Genomic DNA, 27629 nt, shown 5'->3' with positions numbered 1-27629 from the left:
CTCTTGGGGTATCCTGGGAAGTGAGGGGCTGGCTCAGTCCCAGCCCGGGGGAGGCTGGTCAGTAGTGGATGTGGGATGGTCACCTCTGGGCCCCGTGGTGGGTGGGGCAGGACTTCTGGCTCAGACCAGCTCCAGGCCCAGCTTCCTGAGACCTGGTTTCTAGCCTCCTTCCTGCCTCAGGGGTCACAGTGCTCCTAGGGGTCCTTGTAGTGTCAGACCCAGGGTGGTGGAGGCATTGAAACACCAGCTCCCAGTGAACTCAGAGCTCCCTCATTTTATTTTTAAAAACCTCTTTCTTAATGAGTTTTTTAAAGTGTACAATTCAGTGTATTGGCGTGTATCCACAGATAAGTGCAACCATCACTGCCGTCAGTTTTGGAACGTTTCATCATGGCGAAAAGAAACTCCATACCCTTTAGCTATCAGCCTCCTGTTTTCCCATCCCCCTCAGCCCTGAGTGACCGCGAATCTGCGTTCTGTCTCTATAGATTTGCCTATTCTGGACATTTCATATGAATGGAATCATAGGCTGTGTGATCTTTCGGGTCTGGTTTCTTCCACTTGGAACAATGTCTTCAGGGCCCATCCATTTTGCAGTGTCTACCTGGGCCTCGCTCCTTTTTATGGCCTGATACTACTCTCCTGGGCGGCTCTAACCCATTCATGAGGTGCTGGACGTTTGGGCGGCTTCCACCTGCGACTGTTGTGCACAGTGCTGCTCTAAACACTCGTGCCCGCAAAGCTCCTGTTGGATGTGTGTTTTCACCTCTCTTGGGTGGAGACTCAGGAGTAGTATTGCTGGGTGCTGTGATTGCTCTGTGTTTAGTCATTTGAGGACCAGCCAGACCGTTTTCCAAAGCAGCCGCATCATTTTACGTTTCCACGAGCCGTGGATGAGGGCTCTGGTTTCTCAGCTTTCCCCGGTTTTAATTCAGTGCCCAGTCTGGTCCTCGTGTCTGGTTCCTAAGAAGCTTCCAGTAGTGGAATTCCTCTAGGTCTCGAGCAGGTTGCTGGGGACCAGGGCTCCTGGGTCTGAACGAGGCCCCTCCAGAGGTTCTGGGACAGGCTGAGAGGGCTTGGGGATGGAGGGAAGGGATGAAGGGCACCTGCTCCACGGTTCCCTGGACGAGGACCACTTAAGAGAGAATTCGAGTCAGGGGAAGACAGAGCCCTCTGTAAGGCTGTTTTCCTGCACGATGCTGGAGTGTTTTAGGTGGTACTGGATACAACATTAAATGACATTAAATTGCTCAGTGAGAAACTGGTTCCCTTTGCAAGTGTCTTTCAGTTCTTCTGATTCCATCACGAGGACGACACATCTGACTCTAATTTTCCTTCTTTAACCAGACAGAGCAGGTCTTCACTTAGCCCCTGGTGGACAACAGCATCGAACCAGAATTTGTGAACTTTGCTGGGGGTGCCTATTAATTTTCATCTTCAATCTCTGTGGCAGGTCATGCTGATTTTCCATTTCCAAGGAACCAGATTTCTTTTTGAAGTACATGTATTTCTGTTAAAGAGTGGGCTTATTTAGAGACAAATACGAGGTCACATCTCACAGTGGTCCTCAGGAAGGTGGTCGGCCAACAACTGAAGTTCAGAAAACCTCTTCCCATGTTTAGGGCCCAATAATTTGGTGCTGTGTCGGGAAGTGGTGAGGTCTCCAGTCCCAGGGCCGGTACAAATGGAAACTGGTTGCTATAAAAAATAATCCAGGCAGAGGCTGTGGGGAGGGGCGGCTCTGCATGAGCACACAGCGCCTCTCAGCTGAGACTGCATGAGTCTGCGATTCTCATTGTGTCGGATCAGTTTCCCGATTCCACGGCTGGACAGTGTCATAAGCGGCAGATGCGACATCGTCAGAGATGCCCCAGCTGGAAGGGCAGGAGGTTTAGGGGGGCTGCCTTCCTTTCCACTGGGGCAACCGCACAGCCCCCCGGGGCATGCTGGTGGGAAGGTGTTACAGTGTGATTCCAGGTTTATGGGGAAGACTCCCCAGCTGGCTCTGCATCTGCCTGGTCTTGAGTGTTTAACAGCGGGCATCCCTTCCTGGTGGTGCAGACCCCCTAGCTAAAGGGCATGGCCTGCCAGCTCTCAGGTTAGTGAGTCCGTATGGGCTGGATACCCCAATGGAAAGATGCTGTATTAGGCAGGGTTCTCTAAGAAACAAAACCAATAGGATGGATATGTGTGTGTGTGTGTGTGAGAGAGAGAGAGAGAGAGACAGACAGACAGACACACACGCACACACACAATTATTTATTGTAAGGAATTGGCCCATGCAATTATGAAGGATATCAGGTCCAAAACCAGCAGGGTAGGCTGACAGGGCTGGGGACCCGGGGAAGAGGTATGTTGCAGTTCAGGTTTGAGGACCGCTCGGGGGAAATCAGTGTTTTGTTCTATTTGGGCCTTCAACTCATTGGCTGAGGCCCACCCACATTATGAAGGGCAATCTGCTTTCCTCAAAGCCCGCTGATTTCAGTGTTAATCTCATCCAAAGCATCCTCACAGATACCCCAGCCAAATGTTCATGGGAAATGGATGATCACGGATGCTTTATTAGGTGGGCCAGACACACAGCATGAAGTAAGATAGAGTACCTTTTAAATCACTGCCTTTTAAATTCCCTTCCAACCCTCCAAGGAGAAAAGCTCATTTTTGTGCTAATCTGTCTTTCATAAAACTTCCCAGACACGTGTGACATCCTGCTTCAGCAAAGAGAGAGAGAGCTGGCCTTGGACTCAGTCTTCTGCAGCAACAGTTTTTAGCTGGGATTGAATAACATTTTTCTGTTTCCATTGTATTCCTGTTTTCCAGCACCCTCTATTTATGGCAGGCAACTGCTAACTTTCCATTTCAGCTGTGATACAAGGTTTCCTTTTATAAAGATGTAAGTTTAAAAAGCGAATAGGCTCCTAGTGACCCTGCTGGTGCACAGATATTCCCAAGATTCTGCACGTGGTGCAGGAATGACTGATTCTGGGAAACACTGACGTGAGCACAGTGAGGACGGTGCCTGAAATATCCCCTCACCGTCCACACGCCCTGAGCTGCCTGTTGTGTGTTTGTACTTCTCCCCTGGAGACAGCTGGCTGGCTTATTTCCACTTGGTGACTGCCACCCGAGAGTAGGGGCAGTGGACGAGGGGAGAATGTAGGCCCTGTGGGGAGGGGAAAGGTTTAAGGGTGGCAGTTCTAAGAAAGTCCTTGACCATGAAGCTGGCCTTGATTGTTGCACATACATAGCACTTGTTTTGTGCCAGATGCTGTTCTAAGCACTTTCACTCTGTTAACTCCCGGTGGTGCTAGGAGGTAGGCATACCATTGACATCCCCATTGTACAGATGAGGAAACTGAGGCACTGAGTTGTTAGGCTGCAAGGCTGCAGTCCAGCCTGGGTCTGTCTGTGCTCCTCTGTGTTTTGCACGTATTACTTCCTGCTTGTCTCCTCCCCTTCATCACCTTCGTGTGTTAACCTCATGGAGGTGGAGGCCTGGCTTCCTGGTTCCGGGGCTCCTTGGGTCTGGCTGAGTTATAGGTATTGAGTCCCAGCCCCTAACTTGCTGGCAAAATTCATCCACAGAAATGACAGTTTAAGAAAGAATGAGAAGGCTGTTAGAGTGAGCGCCACTGATCTCCTGGGGATAACTTGGAAGTCACTAATACCAGGTGCTCTGGAAAGGAAAGAACATGCCTAGCCTAACGGCTGTGAGGACAGCAAACACCCTGAGCCTGACACCGGCCTCACCCCAGCCACCTAATCCAAATCCACCTCAGCCCCAGGCTGACAGGTTGTGCGCCTGCAGGTACCAGTCTTCTTTGGGCTAAGGTGTGGGTTTGCTGGGTGGCATAATTACAGACAGCTCCTTGGATGACAGCAGCCAACAGGGAGCTCTTTAATCGACGGGGTCATACAGAAGTCATTGGCAAAGTGGTGGTTATTGGCTCTTCTGCAGAAGCTGTGCAAACCAGCAGACATTCAGCCTATGTTTGCTGAGTAACCTTGGGCACTGGGGATGAGTAAGACATGGTTTCTGTCCTTGGGGAACTCTGAATCTAACAACACAGTTTCCCCTGTATCAGTTAGCTCTTGCTGTGTAACGAACAATCCCGAAATGCACAGGCACGTCTTGTTTTATTGCCCTTTGCTTGGCTTGTGCTTTGCAGATATTGCAGTTTTTCTTTTTACGAATTAAAGGTTTGTGATCACTCTGCCTTGAGCAAGTCTATTGGTGCCATTTTTCCAACAGCAATTTGCTCACTTTATGTCTCTGTGTCCCAATTTGGTAATTCTCACAATATTTAAAACCTTTCATTATTATTCTACTTGTTATATGACCTGTGATCTTTGATGCTCCTGCTATGACTTGTTGAAGGCTTCAGATGATGGTCAGCAATTTTTATAATAAAGTATTTTAAAATGAAGTTATGTTTTTAAGCCATAATGCTATTGCACACTTAGTAAACTACAGTGTAGTGTAAACATAAGTTTTCTTTTCTTAATTTTATTTTTTATTGAAGTGTGGTTGATTTACAATGTTAGTTTCAGGTGTTCAGCAAAACAATTTAGTTATCCATATATACACATATCTATATAAATGTATTTTCAGATTCTTTGCCATGATAGCTTATTACAAGAAATTGAATATAGTTCCCTGTGCTAGACAGTAGGTCTTTGTTGTTTACCTATTTAACCATAACTTTTCTATGCACTGGGAAGCCAAAAAATTTGTGCAGCTCACTTCATGGTGATACTCGTTTTACTGTGGTGGACTAGAAGGGAGCCTGTGATATCTCCGAGGCTGTAATGGCTTAAAAGAGAAAACATTTATTTATTTAGTTCATGATCCTGCAGGTGCGCCACATGGGCTGGGCTCAGCTGGGCTCTCTCACATGTCTGTGGCCAACTTGTGGGTCAGCTGGGGGCTGGCTGGTCTCGAGTGGCCCTTGCTGGAAAAGCTCACCTGCACCCTGTGTAGTCTCCTACTGTCCAACAGGCCAGGCTGGGCTCGTTCATGGGGTCGCTGAGCAGACAGGGAGCGGAATTGCATGAGGCCTCCTGAGGTCCGGGCTCAGAATTGGCACATTGGTGCTTTTACTGCCTTCTCTTGATAAAAGAAATCGCAAGGACAGCCAGGTTCAGTGGGTGGGGAAGTAGATTCCACCTCTTAAGAGGAGGATTCAGTTTGCTGATATTGTGTTAAAACCTTTTGCACGTATGAACATGAGAAATATTGGTCTGTATTTTTCCTGTCCTGGAATATCTTGCCTGGTTTGGGGATCAGGGTAATGCAGGCCTCACAGAATGTGTTGGGAGATATTCCCCCATCTTCGATTTGCTGGAAGAGTACGTGTGGGGCTGATATTGTCCTTCCTTAAATGTTTGGCAGATTTCATTGGCGATGCCGTCTGGGCCTGGAGGTTTCTCTTTGGGAAGCGACTCCAGAGCCTTGATAAATATTTCTTCCTGCTTTTATTGCGAAACTGGAAGGGAAAGTCTGGCTCTATTTCTTGACTTCTTAGTGCTTTAGCCCCTTAAAATCTGGCTCCTTCCTTCCTTCATCCAGCGCATTTATTGAGCACCATCTAAAAACTAGGCACCATTCTAAGTGCTGAGAATACTGACCTGCAGAAACACACCACAGGGGAGGTAGTTAACGCCCAAGTGAACAACTATAATGTTAATATTGGCCCGTTAGAGGTGCTGCTTCGAGAAAAACAAAGAAGGGCTTTAGTTTATGTCACTAAAATTGTTATTACCAAGTTTGCCAATGATTTAATTTTCCATCCTGATGCCTTTTTTTTCTACTCTCTCCTCTCTTGGCTTTGGGGTCACACCGTCCCCTCCTCTCTCCCAGCCCTTTCTCCCTGGGCGGTATTTCATAGTTACTAGTGGCTTCCTCTCCCATGCACACACCGCATGACATGGGGATTTCTGTTCCTGGCTCCTGTTTTCTCCGGGGTGACAGTGCCGCCCCTATTTCCAGCTGCTCGGATGCATTGCCACCTTTGGGAACCAGACGTTTCTAACACCGCACGAACTGCCTCCCTCATCCTTCAAGTGTGCGCCTCCTGCTCCAAGCCATGCACGTTAGTGGAACCGACACCCACTCTGGGCCCCCAGAATCCGTTGTCCGGCCCCCCGCCCATCACCAGGTCCCGTCGATTCTGCTTTCAGGGAGTCTCTGTCTCTCCCTTCTATCCTTTTCCCAGTTTTTATCTTCATCTGGACCCTCTCTGTTTCTCACCAGGGATGCTCTGACAGCTTCCCCCAGCTCGCCGCCTTCTCATCTCTCCTGACGGTGGAGAGTTTTTCTTCTAGAGGCAGATCTTACTCCTTTCCCGCTTCGGAGCCTCCCCCATCTCCCCGCTGCCTCCAGGAGAACACCCAAACTTCCAAGCCCCATCAAGCTTCTCACCCGGCACAGAGTTCTGGCTCAGCTCCAGGCCCTGCTCAGCTCACACCCTGCTCACACTTGTCATGCTTCTGTGCCTCGGAGCGTCCCGCTCCCTCTGCCTGCAACACCCTGTCCCCATGGCTCTGCCTGGCAAACCGCCCATCCGCTGCTACCCGGCCTGGATGTCACTTCCTCCATGCAGCCGCTGACGCTGCCCACACCCCAGCATGGGGCTCATCACACCTTCCTTTGCGTTCTCACAGCACACATGTCATCAGGTCATGTTTATTTATTTATACGCCCTGTTCTTTCCATACCTGACAGCTCCCCAGGGGACCTGGAGCTTGCCTTACTCACCCATGTGTCACCAGGGCCTGGTACACGGGGGCCTCAACGAATGCTCATTGCCTGAATAACCACTTCCTTTTATTTATTTCTGTAATGGAGGCACTAGGGATAGAACCCAGGACCTTGTGCATGCTAAGCACACGCTCTACCACTGAGCTATTACCCACCCCCTCATAATTGCCCCATTTGAAAACAATGAGTGAGAGCTAGTAAGCTGAAAGCTGGGGTTTGCTAACTGGGTGATGTGGACAAATCTGTCACTTTGACTTCTCGCCTGCAGAATGGGTCCTAGTCTTTGCCCATCCTTACAACAGGGCGGTTCCCTCACTGACAGGTGTTCACCCTGCATGCAGTGAGGGGAGGTGCTTTCCACTTGGAGGACTTGTGGGTGACTTTGTGCTCTTCCACTGTCCCCAGTGTGCTTCCCAAAGTGTGTCCCACTCTATGGGTCCCAGACTAATGACATATAGCGATGGCCAGCGTCCAAATCCACACATGGCCCCAGGACTTTGAACCGATCTCCTGATCAGGCCATAAGGTAACAGGATCCCAAAAGGGAAAAGAAATTCAGATTTAGGGTGGGCAATATGGTGGTTTCTCTGATGCCAGATGGTCTGAGTTCAAAATCCCAGCTCTAGCCTTTACTAGCTGTGTGATCTTAGGGAATTTGCTTAACCTCTCTGAGTCTCATTTTCTTTATTTATAAAATGAGGCTAATTATGACACCTACATCATAGTGTTTTTGTAAGGAATGAATAAATTAATACAGGTAATGAGCTTAGAACAGTGCCTGGCACATTCCAGGCAGTAAGTGCTGGCTATCATCATTGTGGGTGTAATGGCTGTTATTATTCCTATGGCCTGAAAGGCTCAGGCCTGCACAGGCAGAATCACCCTCAGCGGCTTCTGCCCTGGAGCACTGCCCAATCCCAGAGTCCTGCCTGTTGCCATTTCTGGACAGAGCCAAGCACTGGCTTTGTGCCCAGAAGCCCCAGCCGCAGCGAGTGCGAAGCTGGGCCGCCCAAGGCGAAGGGGCTTCCGCCAGCCCCAGGGCATCTTGGACGCCTGGCCATTCCGGGCTGGCTGTTGTCCAGATACTAGGGCAGGAGGCTGAGCTGACCTCTGCTTTCCTGAAAACAGGCCACAGCCACTGTCCCCTCTGAGTGCTGTGGGCGGTGGGGGGTGGTGGTGGTGCTGGGTTCCAGCCAGCCAGGGGGAGAACCACCAGCTCCAGAGTGGGCCTTGGATTCCCGTGTGGCCTGAGTGACGGCTTACCAGTTGGCCTCCCCCAGGGCTCCGTGCCCAGAGCCTCCCTGGCCCCCTGAGCCGGACCTCTGGGTGGAGCACTCCCGGGTGGGGGGATCCAGCCCCAACTTCCGGACGCCAAACATCTCAGGCCTGTTTTGGAAGGCTCCACACCTCACGATTGTCCTTTTGCTTATAATTCCGGGAAAAGGCTCCAACTCCGCTGAGAATGGGCCGTGGTTTAAATTGTTGGAAGAGCTCCCGAGGGTGAGAATAGAACCGAGTGGGCCGAGTGGTCATCTTCACAGCGTGTTCTCTCCCTGCGGGAAGCCGCTGGCTCCCTCGCTCGCTCCCCTGTGCGCAGCGGAGCGTGTGCCAAAGCAGCTGCCTGGTCACAGCAGCCCGCAGGGGCTGGGGCACCCTGCGGCGGGGGCTGTGTTTTTATGAAGGGAAGATGGGGGGGGACCCCCACACTGCCCGTGGGCAGGTCCTCTGGCCTCCTCTTAACCTGTAAGACCCTGCTGGTGACGTCCCACCATCAATGACAGACCGCGTGTTGCTTCTCGGGGAGGGAGGACCAGTGAGTCAGCAGCAGGACTTTTCCACACCCAGTGAGAGCTAGACGGGCAGTGCACACACACACACACACACACACACACACACACACACACACACTCTTCAAACAAACATTGGACCAAGGTAGAGCCGGACAGAACCTTGACTTAGGAGGCAGTGGGGAGATGCCAGTCCCTGTTTGTTATCTGAGGTCTAGATGGGCATTTCTGAGGGTACCATCCCTTATCTCAAACCATCAGCCTTTCTTTTTCTTTTTCTTGTTTTTTTTTTTTTTTAACCATCAGCCTTTAGAACTTGAAATTCACTGAACCACAAATGCTCCATTCTGTGTGCAGAATTTCCATAGCCCCACCTGCATCTCCCATAGCCCACCCTCCTCCCACCCCTCCTCACTCCCGTTCTGATGCCCAGAGGATGCTGGCTCCTGCTCAGGGGAGCCCATTTGCTGCTTCTCCTATTCCAGCTACTGATTCTTTCTCCTTTAAAAAAAAATATATATATATATATATATATATATATATATATATATATATATATATATATATAAATATATAAAAATAAAACCTTAGGTTTGACTATCCTGTGTTCTATAGTATTTTCTATTATTATTTTTATGGGTATTTTAGAGAATGGGGAGTATTTAGGCCTTCAGTCTGAAAATATTATCACCATGGTGCACTAAGTCAAGGTGGGGGAGTCCAGATGCTGTACCCTGCAAAGTCCAGCTGAGTTTCCGGGTGGGAAGGGGGCACATTGAAATAAATTTAGAAAACAGAACTGAGTCCATTCTACTGTGTCTGAATAAATCCTTTTAGTGATCGAGGAAAAACTCTGTCCAAAGTCCAAACCAATCTCAGAGTAGATCAATAAAGGCAACACAGGGCTCAGTGGGCCAGGGAGCTAATAGGATTAAAAATGCAAGAAACTCTATTTTTAGTACAAATGAAGACTAAAGCGTAGTTTTTAATCAAGCTGTCTCTTAATTAGACCAGTCACATCTCAACTTCAGCTAATGGCCCGGGCAGAGAGACGCTGCCTTCCCTAATCCCCACTGCCTGGTGCAAAGCTTGAGGGAAATCCAGCCAAAGGTGAAGGAGACAAAGATGACCTGATGCAGCCTGCGCACTCTCGCCTGATTTTAACTAGGCCGCCATGTGATTTTCGTTAGGCCCTGAGCATGGGAGCAGAAAAGGGGGTAGTAGGGAAAAGGTCCTGGATTTGGAGTCGGAAAACCAGGGCTTAGAGTCCCAGCTCTGTGAACTTTGGCATATCACGTGAAGCCTTTGTGAGCCTCAGTCTTTCATCTGTAAAATGGGGATAATGCTACCTTGCTCTGCCAGCTTCACAGGTTTGACATGCAGATGCAACACAAGACGCTGTGTAAACTGCAGCTCGACCTTTAATCATGAGGAATCTCATTTCATGTGGGACGACCCCTCTGGGCACCCCTCCCGCCGTCCCCAAGGATCTGCTTTATCTCCTGCGTGTCTTGAGTATGCTGGCTCCTGTGCCCTGGTCACAGCGAGGAGCAAATTTGCTGGTCTTTCCTGAAGAATGTTTGTCTTGCTTATCTTGGGACAGCAGCAGCTGCTGAGGACAGGAGAGGACAGAGTTGGAAGAGAGGGACTGGCTGGAGATGGTACACTGCGGAGGATGAGCCTAATCACAGGCTTGTAGCGTGCATTGCTTTGCATCTGGGGTTCTGCAGAAGTCCTGGAATGATAAGAAATTTGAAAAGAACTGAAGAAACTGGGGAAGAGAGATGGAGCCACAGAGAGAGCCGGGAAGAGGCAGTAAGTGTTGCTAGGGAAAAGAAGAGTTTTAAGAAAAAAGCACAATCATAGTACACTATTTGGCTCTGCAGTGTGCAGCATTTACACGGTCACAGTGTACCGGGCAATTACTGATGTGACTATGACAAGCCTGTATTGGGATGATGGGAGCAGGAAGATGGAGGGTTAGGGTTAGGGTTAGTGTATGAATATTGCTTGGACATATAGAACTACGGTGGAAAAACAGCTGAAAGGGTTAACAGTGATTGCATCCAGGGATCAGGACTGGGGTAGGGCAGAGACTGTGGTTTTCGTCCTATACCTTTTGTTCTATTATCTTCTTTTTCTCTTAATCATCACATGTATTACGTAGATCAAAACATATTTCTAAAAGAGAAGTTCGGCAGATCATAAGACTTTGATTTCTAGACAGGAACTTGAAAAGCTCATCCAGTACAATCTCCCGCCTTCAGACAGGTGACCGCCCCAACCCAGGTGGCCTTTCAGAATGTCCCGCTCAGCCCCTGAGGAAATCACCAAAGGGAAAACAACGTGGTTTGCACTGCTTGGTGAAAACTGTGCTTGAAAGTGCCAGAGGCCTTGGGGAAATGCTCATTGACTATTGAAATATTGTCGTGCGCCCTCTGCAGGACCTCCCACTGAGGTCAGAAGGGCAGTTGGAGTGGGGGCCCGGGAGGCCCTCAGTCCTGCTCTTGCTCCTGCTCTGCTGTGGGATCTGAGTGAGTCATGGCCCTTTCTGGCCTCGGTTCCCGCCTCTGCACAATCAGGGCTTTGAGTTTTCCCAGGGCCTCTCCAGTTCTACACTTCTGGAACTGTAAGTGACAGCGAATAGCTTTCCGTGAACTGGGCGCAGCAGGGAACAGAAGCGTATGGATAACAAACGAGTGAACGAGTAAGATACTTCCAGACAGTGAAAATCCTCTGCAGAAAATAACCCGGGGGAATGGGATGGTCCTGACGACAGCCAGTGCGGGGGGCATGGCTACTGGGGGATCAGGGATGCTTCTTGGAGGAGCGGATGCTTGAGCTGAGACCAGGGCAGTGTGAGAGAGCCAGCTGAGGGTGGAAGAGACACTGAGTGACCTTCAGGGAGCTCTGCTCCAAGGAACTGAGACCAGGCCCAGCCAGCAGAGCGCTGAAGCCCACAAGGACTTCAAGGGGAGGCAAGAGGGATCAGCATTCAGTGTGACATTTTGGGAAGGGAAAATAAACTTCTGTGAATGGCAAAGATACATTTGATGCCACCCTGGGATTGGTGGGCCAACCTTCATCCAACATCTAGCCCAGGGAGCTGTCTGCTCCTCAGTGTCTCCAGAGAGGGTCCACAGAGTCCTTGGTGCAGGAGTAAGACATGGGACGGAGAGAGCACCTCTGGGAGGACCCCTGGGGATGGCAGAGGCCAGAATTATACTTCTGGGCGAGCTCAAGGGTGTTACTAACTCAAAACACACGACATCAAGGCTTCTCCACTCACCAACCCAGGCTATGCATAACAATTGGGCCAATACTTTACATCCTTTGAAGACCCTCTGAAGGTCAAGGCTTGCACAGCAATAACAGTATCCAGTATGCTTTGCAGTATATTAAACTTGACTTGAAAGTTTAAAAGAAGTTAAACATACTTACCCTTTGACCCAGCACCCCTACTTCTAGGAGTCTGCCCCTCAGAAATATCAACACAAGCATGCAAAGAAATAAGTGCAAAGATGTTCACTGCAGTGTAGTCTGGAGTAGCAAAAGGTCTGGAAGCACCCTCAGTGGCCATCAGTGGGGAACTAGGAGATGGTGGCATAGCCACCCAGTGGACCACCTGCAGCCACGGCAAGAATGAGGTCGATTCACGTGCTGGAAAGGAATGATCTCTGAGGGATATTATCAGGTGAGAAAAGCTGGGTTGGAGGCTCAGCTCCACACTCCTGTCTCCCACGAGCCCTGGACTCCTCTCCCCCAACCAAGGGAAGTTTGAGCTCTAGGGGACAGACACACTCACTCCCTAGTCTAAGGAGAAGGTGAGGGGAAGGACAAAGTGCTGGGAGGTAGCCTGTCAATGGCTGAGCTCTACCAATCCAGAAAGTGGACACTGGATGCCCCCTCCAATCAGGATCGAAGGAGTGAGTGAGGGGCGGAACTTGAGGCCGGAAGTGTTACCCAAGTGCAGCTCCCTCCACGGGGAAACCTGAACAGGGGGAATAAGTGTTCCCACCTAACAAATATTTCCAGAAGGATGTGCAGGAAACTGGGAAGGAAGGGAACTTGAAGAGTGGGTCAGGGATAGTGGTGAAGGGAGACTTCTTTTGATATAGAGATGCAAAGGTAAAGGGTCATTTTTAGTCCCTCTTAAAGTTTCATGGAGTCTCTTCTACTTATGAATAATTTCCTCCAAATTTCCTGCTGAGGTCACTGAGCAGAGCCTTATGTCTGCAAGTTCCATTGTTGATTTACCCCGTTTTGTTTTTCACTGGGGATCTGAACTGCAGGCATCATCACAGGAGAGAACCAAGTAGGTGACATTAACTTCCTTATTCCCCAATTTAACTGGATGCCTAATAGGGTAAACCCATACGTAGCCACCCTTGTGTGCCCCTAGACTTCTAAAAAAATTCTTTGTTGGGGGTGGTAATTAGGTTATTTATTTATTAATGGAGGTACTGGGGATTGAACCCATGACCTTGTGCATACTAGGCACGCACTCTACCACTGAGCTAGACCCTCTCCCCACCCCTAGACTTTTCGCTCACACTAGGCTCAAGATCTTACTTGACCTCTTGTAAAAACTTACTCTTTTCTCTGCGGGAGCTTATTTCTAATGTCTGGAATTCCAACTGAAATCACTCCCAGGTGTTAAAGCAGTGCCTTCCAGACAGTAGGCATTTGAGAACTACCTTCTGGATTTTTGCTTTGGGGTGAACACTGATGACCCCCTGTCCTTTTATTTACATAATATTTTTCTTAAAGGCCTCACTTTAAAACTTCAATAAAGTCGTTTTAAGAGGAGACTTTCTATCACTACTATAAATGGTATTACTTCTTAAAAGGAAGAACCTTAAAAATAAATATAATAAAATCTAAACTAGTGCTTTTTCTTTTTGTTTAAAAGAAAATTGCTAAGTGTTTGAGACAGGGTAGCTCCAAACTGGGCCTTTTTCCTTGATGAGCTCAGAAGGATTAGAATGAGACTGTCATACTGTGTGGATTGATGTTACTTGGGGTGGGCTGGGGTAGGTAATTAGGTTTATTTAGTTATTTTTAATGGAGGTGCTGGGGATTGAACCCAGGACCTCGTGCGTGCTCAGCACACACTCTACCACTGAGCTATGCTTTCCCCCAACTCAATGTTATTTAATGCCGTATCAGTGCACCATCCAAAATCATGCCCTATCACATCTAAATTTCACACTTTGGAATAGAGTTACAGCCTTTCTTCCCTTTTCTAGAAAGTTTTAACTATCTGTCATTATGCATTTGTGTCGTCTGAGCTGGACACTGTGCAAAGCTATTACCACCCTGGCGTTTTGGGCACTGTCTGTGATTTTGGCATTCCAGCTGATGTCCAAATAATGTGGCATTCAGTGTGGGGATGCACCTTTTTTTAAGGGTCAGAAACATCTAGTTGGAGGCAGCTTATGATGGCTGCTAAGAATGACGCAGGCCTACACAAAGAGGAATTTGTCCTTTTTAAAAGAATTGGAAGAATCTCTGAGCTGGTTCACTGGGTTCCTCCAAGGGATGCTGCACAGAATTGCAGCTGGGACCATCCAGGCTGAGCTCTGCAGCCACACAGCTCCTGGCTCATTGTTCAGGAGTCCTGGGTCTCAAGGCCTGGCCCCTGTGTGAGCTCCTGAGCCTTGGTCAGTCCCAGGAGAAAGTGATGAGTCCCAGAAGTGAGAGTGAACCTGGCCAGAGAGGAGGGCTGGTGGAGCGAGGGTGGAGGGTTGTGTGCAGTGCAACTCTCTCTTGTGGGAGAGTTGGTATCAGAAAATGTCTCTTTTAAGTGATTCTATTTTAGAAATACTAGTGGATGCTCAAACTTTTGGGGTAACATTTTGATCAGAGATTGGACCTTTACATCAACTCAAAATATCTCCCTACACATGCTACAACATGGCTGAACATTGAAAACGTTGTGCTAAATGAAAGAAGCCAGACACAGAAGGACAAATCTTCTGTCGTTCCATTTCTATGAAGTGTCCAGAATAGGGAAGTCCACAGATGGAAAGCAGATTAAATCTGTAATTTGCCAGGGGCTAAGTGGGGGAGGAATGGTGAGTGACTGCTTAATGGGTACAAAGTTTCCTTTCAAGGTGAGGAAATGTTCTGGAGCTAGACAGTGGTGATGGATGTACCACTCTGTGAATGTCCTAAATGTCACTCATGGTAAAATTTTAAATTGTGTGCATTTTCCGAGTTTGAAAATGCCTCCCCATAAATTACTTTTTAATTACAAAGGAAAAATGTGCAATGGAGAAATCTGGTGAACCTTAACCCTTTAATCAAAGTTCGCATCACCAGGAATGGCCAACCTGACATCCTGTGCCTTCTGGTGGGACACACTGAGAAGGATACATCACATATGCAGTATTCCTGCCAAAAAAGCATACCCTGAATCCACTCATTAGGGAGCATTAAACAAATGGAGAGACAGTCTATAAACTAAATGGACAATACTCTACATAATATCAATGCCATGAAAGGCCAAGAAAGGCCAAGGAACCATTCTAGATTAATGGAGACTGAAGAGACATGACAACAAAATGCTATGCATTATTTTCGATTTGTCTTGGACCAGAAGGGAAAAAAAAAGCTAAGGCTATTACTGAGATTATTAGAGAAATTTGAATATCTGTAGGTGAGATACTAGTATTGTATAAAGTGAAATTTTTGTGATCATCAATATTGTAGTTATATAAAGGAATGTCCTTGTTTTTCAGAGATAGACACCAAAATATTTAGACAGAAAGTATGGCGTAGGCAACTTACTCTCAAATGATTGAGAGGAAATATATGTGTGTGTGTGTGTGTGTGTGTGTGTGTGTGTGTGTGTGTGTGTGTGTGTGTGTGTGTGTTTGGAGGGAGAGAAAGAGATTGTTAAAAATAAAATCAATCCACTTAAAACTGGCAACACAATGTCATTATAAATAGCAAAAACAAGGTCTGGGTTGGACTCTGTTTTTAAAAGTGCAACTAAAAATTAATTAATGTTCTACAAAATTTTAGTAATAGTAGCTTGTCACAGATTATTGGAATGAAAGAAGAATAAATCATGTGTTGATTTGGGGTTTGGTAGCATTCACTTGTCCAACTGGATTGGCTCATGTGACATTTTCATTTGACATTTGCATGTCGTTCGACTAAGGTGATGGTCATTTTTGCAAAAATGTTCAAAGACTTCCTCGTCTTTTAATCCTTTCGATACTCAGATCATTCTTTTGAATGCTTTCTTTCTTTGCTTTCTTCTTCTTCTTCTTTTTTTTTTTTTTTTTTTTTACATTATTCAAGTTTATCCACTTTCTCTTTTATTGCTAGCTAGTTCAGCCCAGACAGATCCTCACGTATTAACCCCTCTGGTGCCTTTTGAGCAGTTGTCCGGTGTCACCTTCATCAACTTGATACAACCCTAGTTCTTTTGCAAAATTTCCAGTTTCACTTTGTCATCGCTTTCTGTTGTTATATTACTCAGACTGTCCAACCTTAGTAAAAAATTCACCTTAGTAAATCTCAGGGGTTTAACATCCAAAGACTAATATGTTCCAGTCACAGTGTCTGTCCAAAGTGTGAGGCTTCAACATGTCGTGGCTGCACCAACCCCGCTACTCCATCAGGGGGAGGGAGCACGGAGAAATCATACCTGCTCTTCAGCCGGGAAATGCGCCAGCCCGGAAGTGGCGAATGCTAATGTTGCTTACAGCCCTTTGGTCAGAATTAGTCACAAGGCTCCAACCTAATTGCAGGGGAGGCCGGGAAATATTGTCCTTTCATGACCAAAGAGTGGAAAATCAAACTGCAGCAGTCTGCCACACATTGGTTGCATTTTGTGGTTGGACGTTATTCAGATGCGGTTAGATATTGAGGGGTGTTTGAGTAGGGGTTAATTTTATAAATGGTCAGATCATTAGGAAGTATTTTCCTATCTGATCACTTTTGCCTTGTTACACAGCAGGGACTGTAATGACGAATACTCAGACAGTGAGCCTCCTCTGGTGCTGTGAAATCCCTATGGCACTGCTTGGTGGGCAGAAGATCGGGAACAGAATCTTAACACACACAGAGCTATTCCTTCCTGCCCTGGTGCCTGTGGTGTTCAGCTTTGAAGACTTGCAATTCTTTTCTGAATCAGGGATTTTAATCGGTCCTCACCCCTTCTCCTCTACAAGGAGTATTTGGCATGTGGATGCAACAAAGAACAGCTCCTCGTGCCAGACCTTGTTTTATAAGTCTCTAGGCAAAGGAGAGATGGAAAGAGCTGTTTAAGATGTTTTGAAGCCCCATGAAAATTCACTTATTTTTCATTTTCCTATTGCTTTGTCACTGATAAATTTGAATTTCTTTCGCCCTCTTTAGCACGTCTCTTCCTCTGGGCTTTCAACGCTTCTCCACGCCCCACCGTGAAAATGTTGGTGCTTCTGGCTTTCATCATCGTTTTCCACATCACCTCCGCGGCGTTGCTGTTCATTGCCACCATCGACAATGTAAGTTCCCTTTCCTTTTGATCATCCCAGAACCCCTGGATCCTAGAGTCAATAGAAGCAGGACTGAGAACTTCTCCAAGGTGATTGCAATTTGGGGTCATCCTCCCTTCCAGGGCACACCCATTGCCCGGCCTGAGGACTCTTGGGCTCAGTGTGGGGTTTGAAGCACCCCATATGTCAGTCTGGTTGGGCAGGGACTTTGGGCCTCTCACCCCTGATTCCCCCGCAGAGCCTGGCATGATGCCTTGCCTGTAGGATGTCCTTTGAGGATGTGGCTTAAATTCAGCCCTCTTGAGGAAGTTTTCTTAACCTCGGCACTATTGTCATTTTGGGTGGTGAGTCATACAGTGTTTATTATGAGTTAGGAGTTGTGCTTGGTGCTGGGCACATAGTGGGAGCTCAGTGAACGTTTGCAGACTGGATGGGGGGAGGAGATTCCAGTCTTTGGGTGAATGGGATGCAGAAGGAAGGCCCTCTGGGGCAAAAGAGCAACAGAAGCACAGAGAGGAATGAAAGCATTTGGACGGAAGGTAGGAGAGTCTTGTCTGATCTTTCATCCATAACAGGCTTCCCTGCCCCCAGATCTCATCCTTACCTCCCTCCCCTCTGACACCACCCTCTTCTGCACTTACAACCACCAGCTGGGCCTCACCTCCTCGCCCATACCTGTCCCCTGAGGCCAGGGACCTTCCCTTCCCTTTCAGCAGACCAGCAGTGGGGGCGTCACCTGGGAGCCTGTTAGAAGTGCAGGCTCTCAGCCCACCCTCCCAGACCTCTCGAATCAGAATCTGCATTTTTCCTGGACCCCCAGATGATTTGCGTGCATACGACAGGTTGAGAAGCACGGATCCCGAATTCTCACTGTTTTGCACCAGATTAGGAATCCCGTGTTTTTATAATTAACAGACGCCTTTCCGTGTGTTTCCATTTTGTGTCACAGGCCTGGTGGGTAGGAGAGGAGTTTTTTGTGGATATCTGGAGAGTCTGTGTCAACAACACAAACTGTACAGAAATCGATGACTCCTTTCAAGGTGAGTGTGAAACTGATTGGAAAGCCCTGAGGGAAAAAAAGACCCCTTGGGAGAAAGGCTTCCCTGCGGTCTGACTCCTTGCCCCCCTTCCCTCTCCAGCCTGCGCAGAGGGGCCTGGCTGCTGCCCAGGGCACGCGGAGCAGGGCTGAGGGTCAGCACAAGCTGGGGCCGGGAGGGGCAGAGAAGCCAGAGGCCAGCGGTCACCAACCCTGGCGACGCCCCACCCTTCTCTTCTCTCTTGGCCAAGCGCTCTCCTTCCTCACCCTTTCTCAGCTTCAGCCCTCATCTAGAATCTTCCCCCTCCTCTTTTGTCCACGCTCTGCCTCTGAGTCGGCTCAGAGACACCTGTGTCTCTTCTCGGCAGAAGCCCGAGAGCGGGCTCCTTTGTGGGCTGTGTGACCCTAGCTGGGTGAGGTCGCCTGAGCGCTCAGACGCCCGGCATCCTCTGCTGTAAACGCAGGTGAAAGCACCGGCCCTGCCATGGCGGCCGCCTCGGGCACGAGCCGAAGCAGACAGGAGGGCTTCGCAAATACAGGAAATCCCACCTGAAAATGTTCTTAACCCCTCCCCTTCACTGTGGAGCCCACGGTTCGATTTTCTGTTGCAGAACAGATGGAAGAGGCACTTTGGCCTCCAGCACCTTGCTCGCGGGGTCCTAAAGTCTCACCAGCCCATCAGTGGCAATATCAACGTTCATGATAAAACCAAAAATACCAGTAGAAGGCATTGTTTGCTGAGGGCTTACCGCGAGGCACTGGGCTGAATCCTTTACGTAAGTGATCTCATAGCCCGATCCGCCAGGGACCATTGGCCCTGTTTTAAGATGGGGAAACTGAGGCATGGGGCTGAAACCCACGGTCACAGAGTCAGGAGTAAGTGATGGAGGCAGGATTCCAGCCTAGATGTGACCAGCTCGGAAGCCTGTGTTCTAAACCACCTAATGCCGTCCGTGCCGCCACCCGGCTCCGTCTGTCTATCTGCTCTGCTAACCCTTGACCCTGGCCACAGCCATCCTTCCCTGTTGGAGCCCTAACGTTGCCAGGGTGCGTGGTCAGCTGAGGGCACTGGCCGTCCTCTGTGGCAATGTTTCCAGGTTTCTGTCGTTTGGGTACCACATCCACTGTGTGCAATTATTACCTCTTATTTTCCACTCATAGAACAGGGGTCAGCAAACTACCAGCCAGATTCAGTCCAATGAGCTATGAATGGCTTTTGCATTTTTAAAGCGTTACAAAACAACCAACCAACCAAAAGAACAAAACAAGACAATGCCATGCACCCCATTGTTCACAGCAGCACTATTTACAGTAGCCAAGACATGGAAGCAACCTAAATGTTCATCGACAGATGACTGGATAAAGAAGATGTGGTGTGTACGTATACAGTGGAATACTTCTCAGCTGTCTCTTCACCCTCATGACCTAATAACCTCCCAAAGACCCCACCTCCTGATACCACCCCATTGGGGGTTAGGATTTCCACATGTGAGTTTTGAGGAGACACAGACATTCAGTCCACAGCAGCAGCCATGTTTCCCATATTTGCCCTGTCGCCTGGGGTGCTTGCTAAAAATACAAATTCCTAGTACCTGCCCCAGAATGACTGTATCGCAATCTCAGTGGAGGAGGCCTCAGAATGTGTCTTGTTAACAAGCCCCCAGGTGAGTCCTGGGGTGGCACCAAGTTGGGAAGCACTTCTCTGTTCTAAGCCAGAGGGTCACGACCTCGGCCCCACCTTGGACTTCCCTGGAGGACTTGGCCTGCCCCACCCGCCTCTTGTCTGATCCCAGAGCCAGAGATTCTGATTTCTTTCACCTCAGGGTAGCCTGCAGGATTTTTATTTTTAATGGAGCTGTAATTTACAAACAAGAAAATGCCCACTTCTTCAGGACTGAATTCAGAGATTTGACAATTATGTATATACCTGCATAACCACCATCCAAAGCAAGATAGAGAACATCCCCATCACCCCAGGAAGTTCCCTGGGGCCCTTTTATACTTAGTTCCCACCACCCCCTGCCCTGAGCGCAGCCGCTTCCAACTTCTGTCTCTGTGATTTCCTCTTTCCTGTGCTTGGGCTTCATGGCAATGGAGTCACGGTGTGTATTTGTAGGTGTGCTGGTCTGGCTTCTGTCCTCACCATAGGGAATGGGGAGGGGGCAAGATGCTCTCCAGGAGATCCTGATGTGCTGCCAGATGGACCAGGATCCATTGCTCTAAACATTGCATTGAAGTGCTTACAAATCATGCTTATCCCCATTTTACAGGTGAGGAAACTGAGACCCATACTAGTGGCTCCAGTCGACGCACTTGATCCCTTCTCTACACATAGCCTCACCCGTGTCCTTCCCACATGCCATGCCCTCCACCCAGGACCAGTTCCTTTCTCCACTGAAATGTCCCTGTGCTGAGCCTCAGACTTTCATGTCCTCCTCGCTAAGGCTAATCTAGGGGGAAAAAAAAGACCTCCCTTTCTCTTTTCCTAAATTGCCATCACAAGGCTCACTGCCTTAGACGGAGAGGCCTTTTTGTGTCCACGGAGCACTTTCAGAAGGTCACCCAGCCCCGTGAGCCCCGTATCTTCAAGAATCCTTCTGGAGGTCTTTAGAAGGTACAGAGCCCCAGTCCTGACCCAATCGTCCCATCCCTGCCCCTTGAACCAGGTTGGAACCTGAGGGTTTGTACTTTAAACCTCCCCTACGCCACTGTGCTCCTGACCATAAGCCAGGCGTCTGGGGCAATGCCCAGACCAGGAGTCTGCAGAGTGGTGGTTCTTGCTCCCTAGTCCAGATGAGGATGTTGAGGATCATCCGGTCCAGCGCACAAGCGGACACTGGAGGGAGGGGTGTCGGGAAGTCTCCTGACTGCCCCTGTGCTCGCACTGTGCAGATGGGAGCCTGGTGCCTTTTCGCCTCCTGTCATCCCCACTCTGGAGCTGTCACTGTGCCCTCCGGAAGCCCGGGTGGTCTGCGGTCCTCGGTCACCCACTCTTGCCCCTCCTTTCCCACAGAATTCTCCACGATACAGGCGGTGCAGGCCACCATGATCCTGTCCACCATCCTCAGCTGCATCGCCTTTCTGATCTTCGTGCTTCAGCTCTTCCGCCTCAAGCAGGGAGAGAGATTTGTTTTAACCTCCATCATCCAGCTCATGGCATGTAAGTAAAACGACGGGCTTCCCAGAACAAACACTTCCTTCCCAGCTGCCCACCAGGAGGAGCCTGGCAGGTGAGGACTTCAAGAGGAGAGGTTGGCTGCTGCACTGTGGTGGGATGTTTAATTCTTCAGTATTTGGATTTAGTTAGAGGGTTGGGGAAGGCGTCCTGAGGACATGAAGCGTGAGCTGGGATCTATGGGGTGAGTAGGAATTGCTGTCTAGAACGTGCTCTCTTGATACAGAGGGAAGAGGCATAAGTCCCCCGAGGAAAATCTGGGTACTTAACCTCATCCTATCACAAATGTCTCTGAATATTGGTGATTCAGTCAGGGTGTTTTTGGCTGCAAGAAAGAGAAAAATCCAATTAACAATGACTTCAGCTGCAAAGACCTTTACTTTCTTAATATAACAAATAGCTTGAAGGTGGAAGGTGCCTTCAAGAGTTGGTTTGGCAGCTCAGCAGCATCATCAGGAACCCCCCCACTCTTTTCATCTTTTCATTTTATCATCTTCAGAGTGTCAATGATGACCTCCTCACAGCCCCAAAAAGGCTGCTGCAGCTCCAGACATTCATCCTGACCTAACAGTTTCTAAAGCAGTAAGCAAGGGAAAGTATAGCAATCAATCAATCAATCAATCAATAAAAATTTAAAAATTAAAAAAAAAAAGTGCTTTCTCCTCCCTCATCTCCCTCTTTTCAGGGAGTAATATTTTTCACTGAAGAATTTTCAGTGCCCAGAACTGAGACACATAGAACCATAAACCATAACAGGTAAACAGGAACAGGATTGCCAAGGTGGGATTGGCAAACTATGCCAAATCTGGCCCACTGCCTGTTTTTGTAAATAAAACATTATTGAAACACAGCTCGGCCCATCATTTAGGTACCGTCCGTGGCTGCTTTCACGCTCCGATGACAGAGTTGAGTGGTTGTGACAGAGACCATACGTGGCCTGCAAAGCAAACTACTTCCTGTCTAGCTAACCTGTGACCTGGATCCACTGTGACTTACCCTCTGGGCTGGGGAGATGGCTTCCCAGACAACTGTGAATTCAGCTAGCAGAATGGCAAACAGAATGACTACAGGGTAGGCAGCAATATTCTGCCCCTAAATACTAGTTGTAACCTCTTCAAGAGACTACAGATCCATACCTTCTAATAACAAGGGCTGAAGCTCGTCCTCAGCTGCAGCCCTAGTCCCCTCAGGTCCCCGGCGCCCACTGGTCTGTGATTTATTTGGACCCTGGCTTTCTTCCAACAGGCCTGTGTGTCATGATTGCAGCTTCCATTTATACAGACCGGCGCGAAGACATTCACAAGAACAACTGGAGACTGTATTCCCAGACCTCGGACGGCACATACGGCTACTCCTACATCCTGGCCTGGGTGGCCTTTGCTTTTACCTTCATCAGCGGCCTCATGTACCTGATACTCAGGAAGCGTAAATAGAGCCCCCAGAGCGGGGTCGCTTTCGCTGCAGTACAGAGTCCACGTGCAGATAACCGTTTTGTATATAATCAATTTTTGTGTGTGTGTGGTTTTTCTAGCAAACATATTGTTTCCTTTAAAAGCCAAAAGAAGACGAGAGTTTTTGCATTCTTGAGATCAGAGACTAGACTTGGCAGGCTGGAAGCAGAACTCCTGCCCATCCGGAAGCCTTAACGCGACAAAGCCAAAAATCCAGCAATGCTCAAGTGCAAAAATGTTCAGCAGGATGTGTCTTAACCGCGGGGATGTGATGTGATGTGACATGAGGTGGAGAAAACCGGGTCTCGGGGGACAGCTTTCCCTAGCTTTGGGCCATATGGAACCCCCCCACCCCACCTCAGCTTCCCTTCCCAAATCTCTCTGCATTCGCTGTGGAAGGTGGGGTGAGGGGGTCTGGGTGAGGGAGGAAACCTTGAATGTTTAACCATGTTCCATGTGAGAAGCAGGTATGGCCCCTGGTGTTCTGTCTACATCCAGACCAGAGCCCCGACCCTCCTGTAATGGGCTGGATCCAGAAAGTGCCACCGAAATTTGCTGACGTCACCTGCTTGCCTTCGAGAAGGTGATCTTTAACCTGGGGGTTAGATTTAGGCTCAGCCTGATCTCAACATGTGATCCCTAGGGCACCTTGTTAAATGCAGGCTACTGGGACCCTTCCCTAGACCTGCAGAATCAGAGAATTCAGGGATGGGGCCTGGGAGCCAGCATTTCTAACAGGCTCCTCGATGATGCCCCAGGTGCCTTGAAATTGAAGACCACGGTCCCAGGGCCAGGTGAGCAGAGCTGCCCTATCAATGTTAAAGATCTGGTGTAGAGATGGGGGGGCAGGCATACCCCCACTGCAGGCCCAAACTTCGGCCTCCACCAGCTCTTCTGCAGCTGCTCACATCTGGACCACCCAAACTCCAGCCCCAGGCCTTGCATCCCAAGAGCCAGACAGCCGGGTCGGGGTGGGGGGGGGGGGGAGTTGCAGTCTCCTTCCTACGCTAACTCAGGAGGCCACTCCCTTCTCTTCCTGCCCTGCCTTCTAAGGCTGCCTGGCCTCTACTGACCCCCGTTTCTGGAGCCTCAGAGGGCCATCTGCCATGTGTTCATTCATCCATCAACATAAAGTATGGGATGCTTGTGCAAGGCACAGGGGAAACCATATCGAGACACTCTCTCTCCTCGTGGGGCTCGTAGTCTCACGGAGGAGACAGATTAAAAACCAATTAGGAAAATGAATTACAAACAGCGATTAAGGCTGCAGAGAACACAACCAGGGATTCAGAAGAGAGGCCCGCGGGGGCGGGAGGGAGCCTGCTCTGTGCCTGCCTGTTTTTAAAAGCTCCTGGAGGCATTTAGATCAGCCTGAACTTCACCCCTCTCAGCCCGTGCAGGTGGCTTTGATGGGGCAACGCCATCTGTGTTACACCCAGAGAACACTTCCCTCTGCAGAGGGGCCCAGGGTCCTGACAGCGAACGAAGCCCTGGGAGGGTCCCAGATTGCCATGGTTCTCAACCTTCAGTGAGCACAAGTGCCACTCGGGGGGTGCCACCTGCCAGGGTCTGAGTGAGCCAGTGCTGCCGGCAATTCTGAGACCGTACAGAGAAGCAGGGCTCTAGGGAGTTGTCCTCAGCCCTGCGAGGTGAGCAGCAGTGCAGGGACCCCGGGAGGTGCCTACGGAAGAAGTTCTTTGCACCTCACTGTCTTTTTCCTCCTGTATCATGGGCCTGAGGCTGGGAGGTGTGGCTGGGACCTATGTGCACATGTCAGCACTGGTGCCATGTAAGTGACCATTAGCTGAGTAGAGTGATGATTTGCCATGAGTCCAGGTCCAGTGGAACTGGGGAAATACCTAGTTTGAGTTGTTCTAGGGCCACTGTAGACACGGCTTTAGTGCAGGATTGAGTTTTCCCTTCATCTACCCATACACTCATTCATTCATTTTCAGCAGCATAGTAAATGCTTACTGTGTTGCAAGGCTCTGAAAACACAGGGTGAGCAAATCCAGACATCCTGCCTGAGACAGGAGCCCCTCCCCACAGAGAGGCCACCAGCACAGGGTCACGGGGCCAGAGGCAGGGCAGGTGGTCACCTCCTGCCTGGATGGAAAACTGTCATTAGGCATGTTTTGAGTAGAAGCATGGGTCACACCCCTGAGGTGGGCAGGATGCTACGTAAGCCTAGCGGAGGTAGGTGGCTCTAAGTGCCTCAGCTTTCTACTCAGGTGGCTTTTCTATAGTTCCCTGGTAGCCACGATAGAAGCAAACAAAAACCCTTAGAACCAAAAATCAGGAAAGCCTTATTCCCAAGCAATGCATGAATTTCCATCCTCCAAAAACTTCAGGAGTGAGTGTTTGAAATGACCCCATGGACTCTCCTGGCTGGTCTCCACTGCTGTTTAGCATTCAGTGCGCACATCCATCTGTGATGCCAAGGTTTTGTGAAACAGGAGAGCTGCCTTCCCCCGCTCCCCATGGTGTAACATGCCCTGGGGAGGTGGGGAAGAGGTGATGGCATAAGGAAGAAAATACCCTACTTCCTCACCCATCGGTAGATTCAGCCCTCACTTGGTGCTTATGATCAGTTATTCAAGAACAAAAACAACAGCAAAGAAAATGAGCTGAGACATCCAAGACGCAAATATTAGGACCAAATATGTTACTGGTAACAACGGCATTTGAGGGAACTGTAGTTTGCATATGTTAGGACATTTTTACAAAGTACTGTAATTCTTTCATTGAGGGGCTAGTGGATGGAGACAGGCTAACTCCTTTTGTTATCTGCATTAAAATTACTTTGGGTCTCTGTTCAAATGAGTTTGGAGAACGGCTTGATTTGTTGCTCTGCATGAATGTGTATACTCACACCTGAATGCAGGAATACTGGAGACATCCCCCGCCCCACTCTGCACTCTCTGCCTTGGGTTATGTGCGTGTGCGCATCCCTAATCAACAGGCTGAGGTCCTAGGATGCTCTACGTTAACTGATGACGAAGAAACCCAGACTGCCCCCCTCCGCCCGGCCCCGCCCCGCCCCGCCAAGCCCCTGTGTAAGCACACTAAATATGGCAGCTTAAGTAGAAGCTGTAGCATCATTTAAAACCCACCTGGATGGGAATTACTAAACTCGCTAATAGTTGAGAAAGTTTACTTACAGTACAGCAGGTTGGATAGTTTTGTATATTGAGGGGGGCAGTGGTGATGGGGAGATGCTAGGAAAAGGCTTAGAGGTTAAGTTTGAATCTTGGTTTGGGGACAAATGTGACTTTAGGGTAATTAGAGACTTTCTACTTCATGTGCCTTTAAAGTAGTCCATTTTTCTATGTTTTGTATAATCTGAAACTGTACATGAAAAATAAAGTTTAAAACCAAATTGCCCAGAGCAACGGACTCTGATGTTCCCAACTGTGCCCATGTCCAGGGCGAGAAGCCGCCGTGTGGAGTGGCAGGGGGCCATTTGATTTCTCCTCGAGACGACAGTGTGTGGATTTTACAGTGAGCCATGGACCATTGGTCACAGGATGAGTCCCTCTCCCTCTGCTGCTTTAATGGGTCAGCTTCCTGGACGAGTAACCTGCCGTGACACACAACCCCATGCCTCGAAGCGCCCCCCTGCTCGGTTAACGGTCTGCTACCGCCATCTTAAAAATCGTAATGATATTTGGACAAACAGTCCCACATTTTCATTTTGCGATGGTCTTTGCAAGTTATGCAGCTAGTCTTGTTCTTTAGTTTGTCTTCAATAAAGGCTTCTGCTTTAAAGGGTTGGGTGGTGATGAAAATAAGACTACCATGATAGCACACACGCCTTAAAAAAAAAAAAAAGAAACATTAAATCAGAGAGAGCGCACAAGCTTTACATTTTACCTAAGGGATGTCAAAAGTCGTAGCAGCTCTTGGGAGCCCACACATCCTGGTCTCCACATAGAGGTTGCAAACAAAACCTCCAGGGGCTGCTGTCCAGATTCCTTGTGTTTCTAGGTTTTTTGGTTTTTGTCCACGTGGCAGGTGGCTGGTTGTCACCCCAGAGCACTGCACTGTGTATCTCTTCCAATCAAGATATTAGCCTAATATTTGTGGCCTAATGTGTGGTTTATACTGGAGAATGTCCCATGTGCACTTGAGAAGAACGTATATTCTGCTGCTGTGGGGTGCAACGTTCTGTGTATGTCTGTCAGCTCCATTTGGTCTGAAGTGTAGTTCAAATCCAGTGTTTCCTTACTGATTTCCTTTGTTTTTAAAATTCTTTATTATTATTTTTTTAATGAAAGTCCTGGGGATTGAACCCAGGACCTCATGCATGCTAAGCACACGCTCCACCACTGAGCTATAGCCTCACCCCCCCACCCCTCTGCCTTACTGATTTTCTGTCTAGATGATCTATCCATTGTTGGGAGTGGGGTATGCAAGTCTCCTACTCTTACTGTATTGCTGTCTATTCCCCCCTTCACATCTATTAATATTGGCTTTATTTAGGTGCTCCGATGTTAGGTGCATGAATATTTATAATGATGAAGGGGTCAGTTCATCACAAGGAGTTTGTAAGTATTTATCCACCAAATATTTCTGTACAGATTATAGCGTAAGCATTGTGCTGGGTGTCAGGTGTAGCATGATAAACTTCGTCCCTGCGCTGGTCTAGACTATTTTAAGCCAAATTTTCAAAAAACAAAAAAGTGAAAAGAATAATACTTGGTGACACGTGACAATTATATGAAATTCAGATTTCAGTGTCCATAGATCAGGCTTTACTGGAGCCCAGCCATGCCTGTTTGTTTAGATACTGTGTGTGGCCGTCTTCCCGCTGTAACGTCAGTGTCACCACCCAATTCACAGGGTCTGCAAAGCCCTCACCTCTCTCTGGCTCATAGAAGTGTTGCCATTCCCTGGTCTAATCAAGTCAGAAGGGAACTGTCTTTTTC

At 48.7% G+C, this 27629-nt stretch overlaps 1 protein-coding gene and 1 long non-coding RNA gene across 2 annotated transcripts in view; one reads left to right on the top strand and one right to left on the bottom strand.

Annotated features, from left to right (window-relative positions):
* Positions 1-26080, top strand: part of EMP2 (epithelial membrane protein 2) — a 35270-nt gene extending 9190 nt beyond the window's left edge. Inside the window, exons 2-5 of the mRNA XM_074346775.1 lie at positions 16921-17048; positions 17989-18079; positions 21089-21235; positions 22496-26080. Coding sequence (XP_074202876.1) covers positions 16971-17048; positions 17989-18079; positions 21089-21235; positions 22496-22683 — 504 coding nt within the window. The 5' untranslated portion in view covers positions 16921-16970 and the 3' untranslated portion in view covers positions 22684-26080. The remainder of the gene's footprint in view (positions 1-16920; positions 17049-17988; positions 18080-21088; positions 21236-22495) is intronic.
* LOC123618379 (uncharacterized) lies at positions 9951-12303 on the bottom strand. The gene is made up of 3 exons (XR_006726820.2): positions 11989-12303; positions 10664-10728; positions 9951-10282 (listed from the first exon to the last, which is right to left on the bottom strand). It is a non-coding gene; the product is annotated as an uncharacterized LOC123618379 (long non-coding RNA).
* Positions 26081-27629: the final 1549 nt, after the last annotated feature.

The sequence above is a fragment of the Camelus bactrianus genome, chromosome 18, assembly GCF_048773025.1.
Source record: "Camelus bactrianus isolate YW-2024 breed Bactrian camel chromosome 18, ASM4877302v1, whole genome shotgun sequence".
In the NCBI taxonomy this organism is placed as follows: domain Eukaryota; kingdom Metazoa; phylum Chordata; class Mammalia; order Artiodactyla; family Camelidae; genus Camelus; species Camelus bactrianus.
Note: the sequence above shows the minus strand (reverse complement) of the source record. Positions and strands in the feature narration are given on the sequence as shown.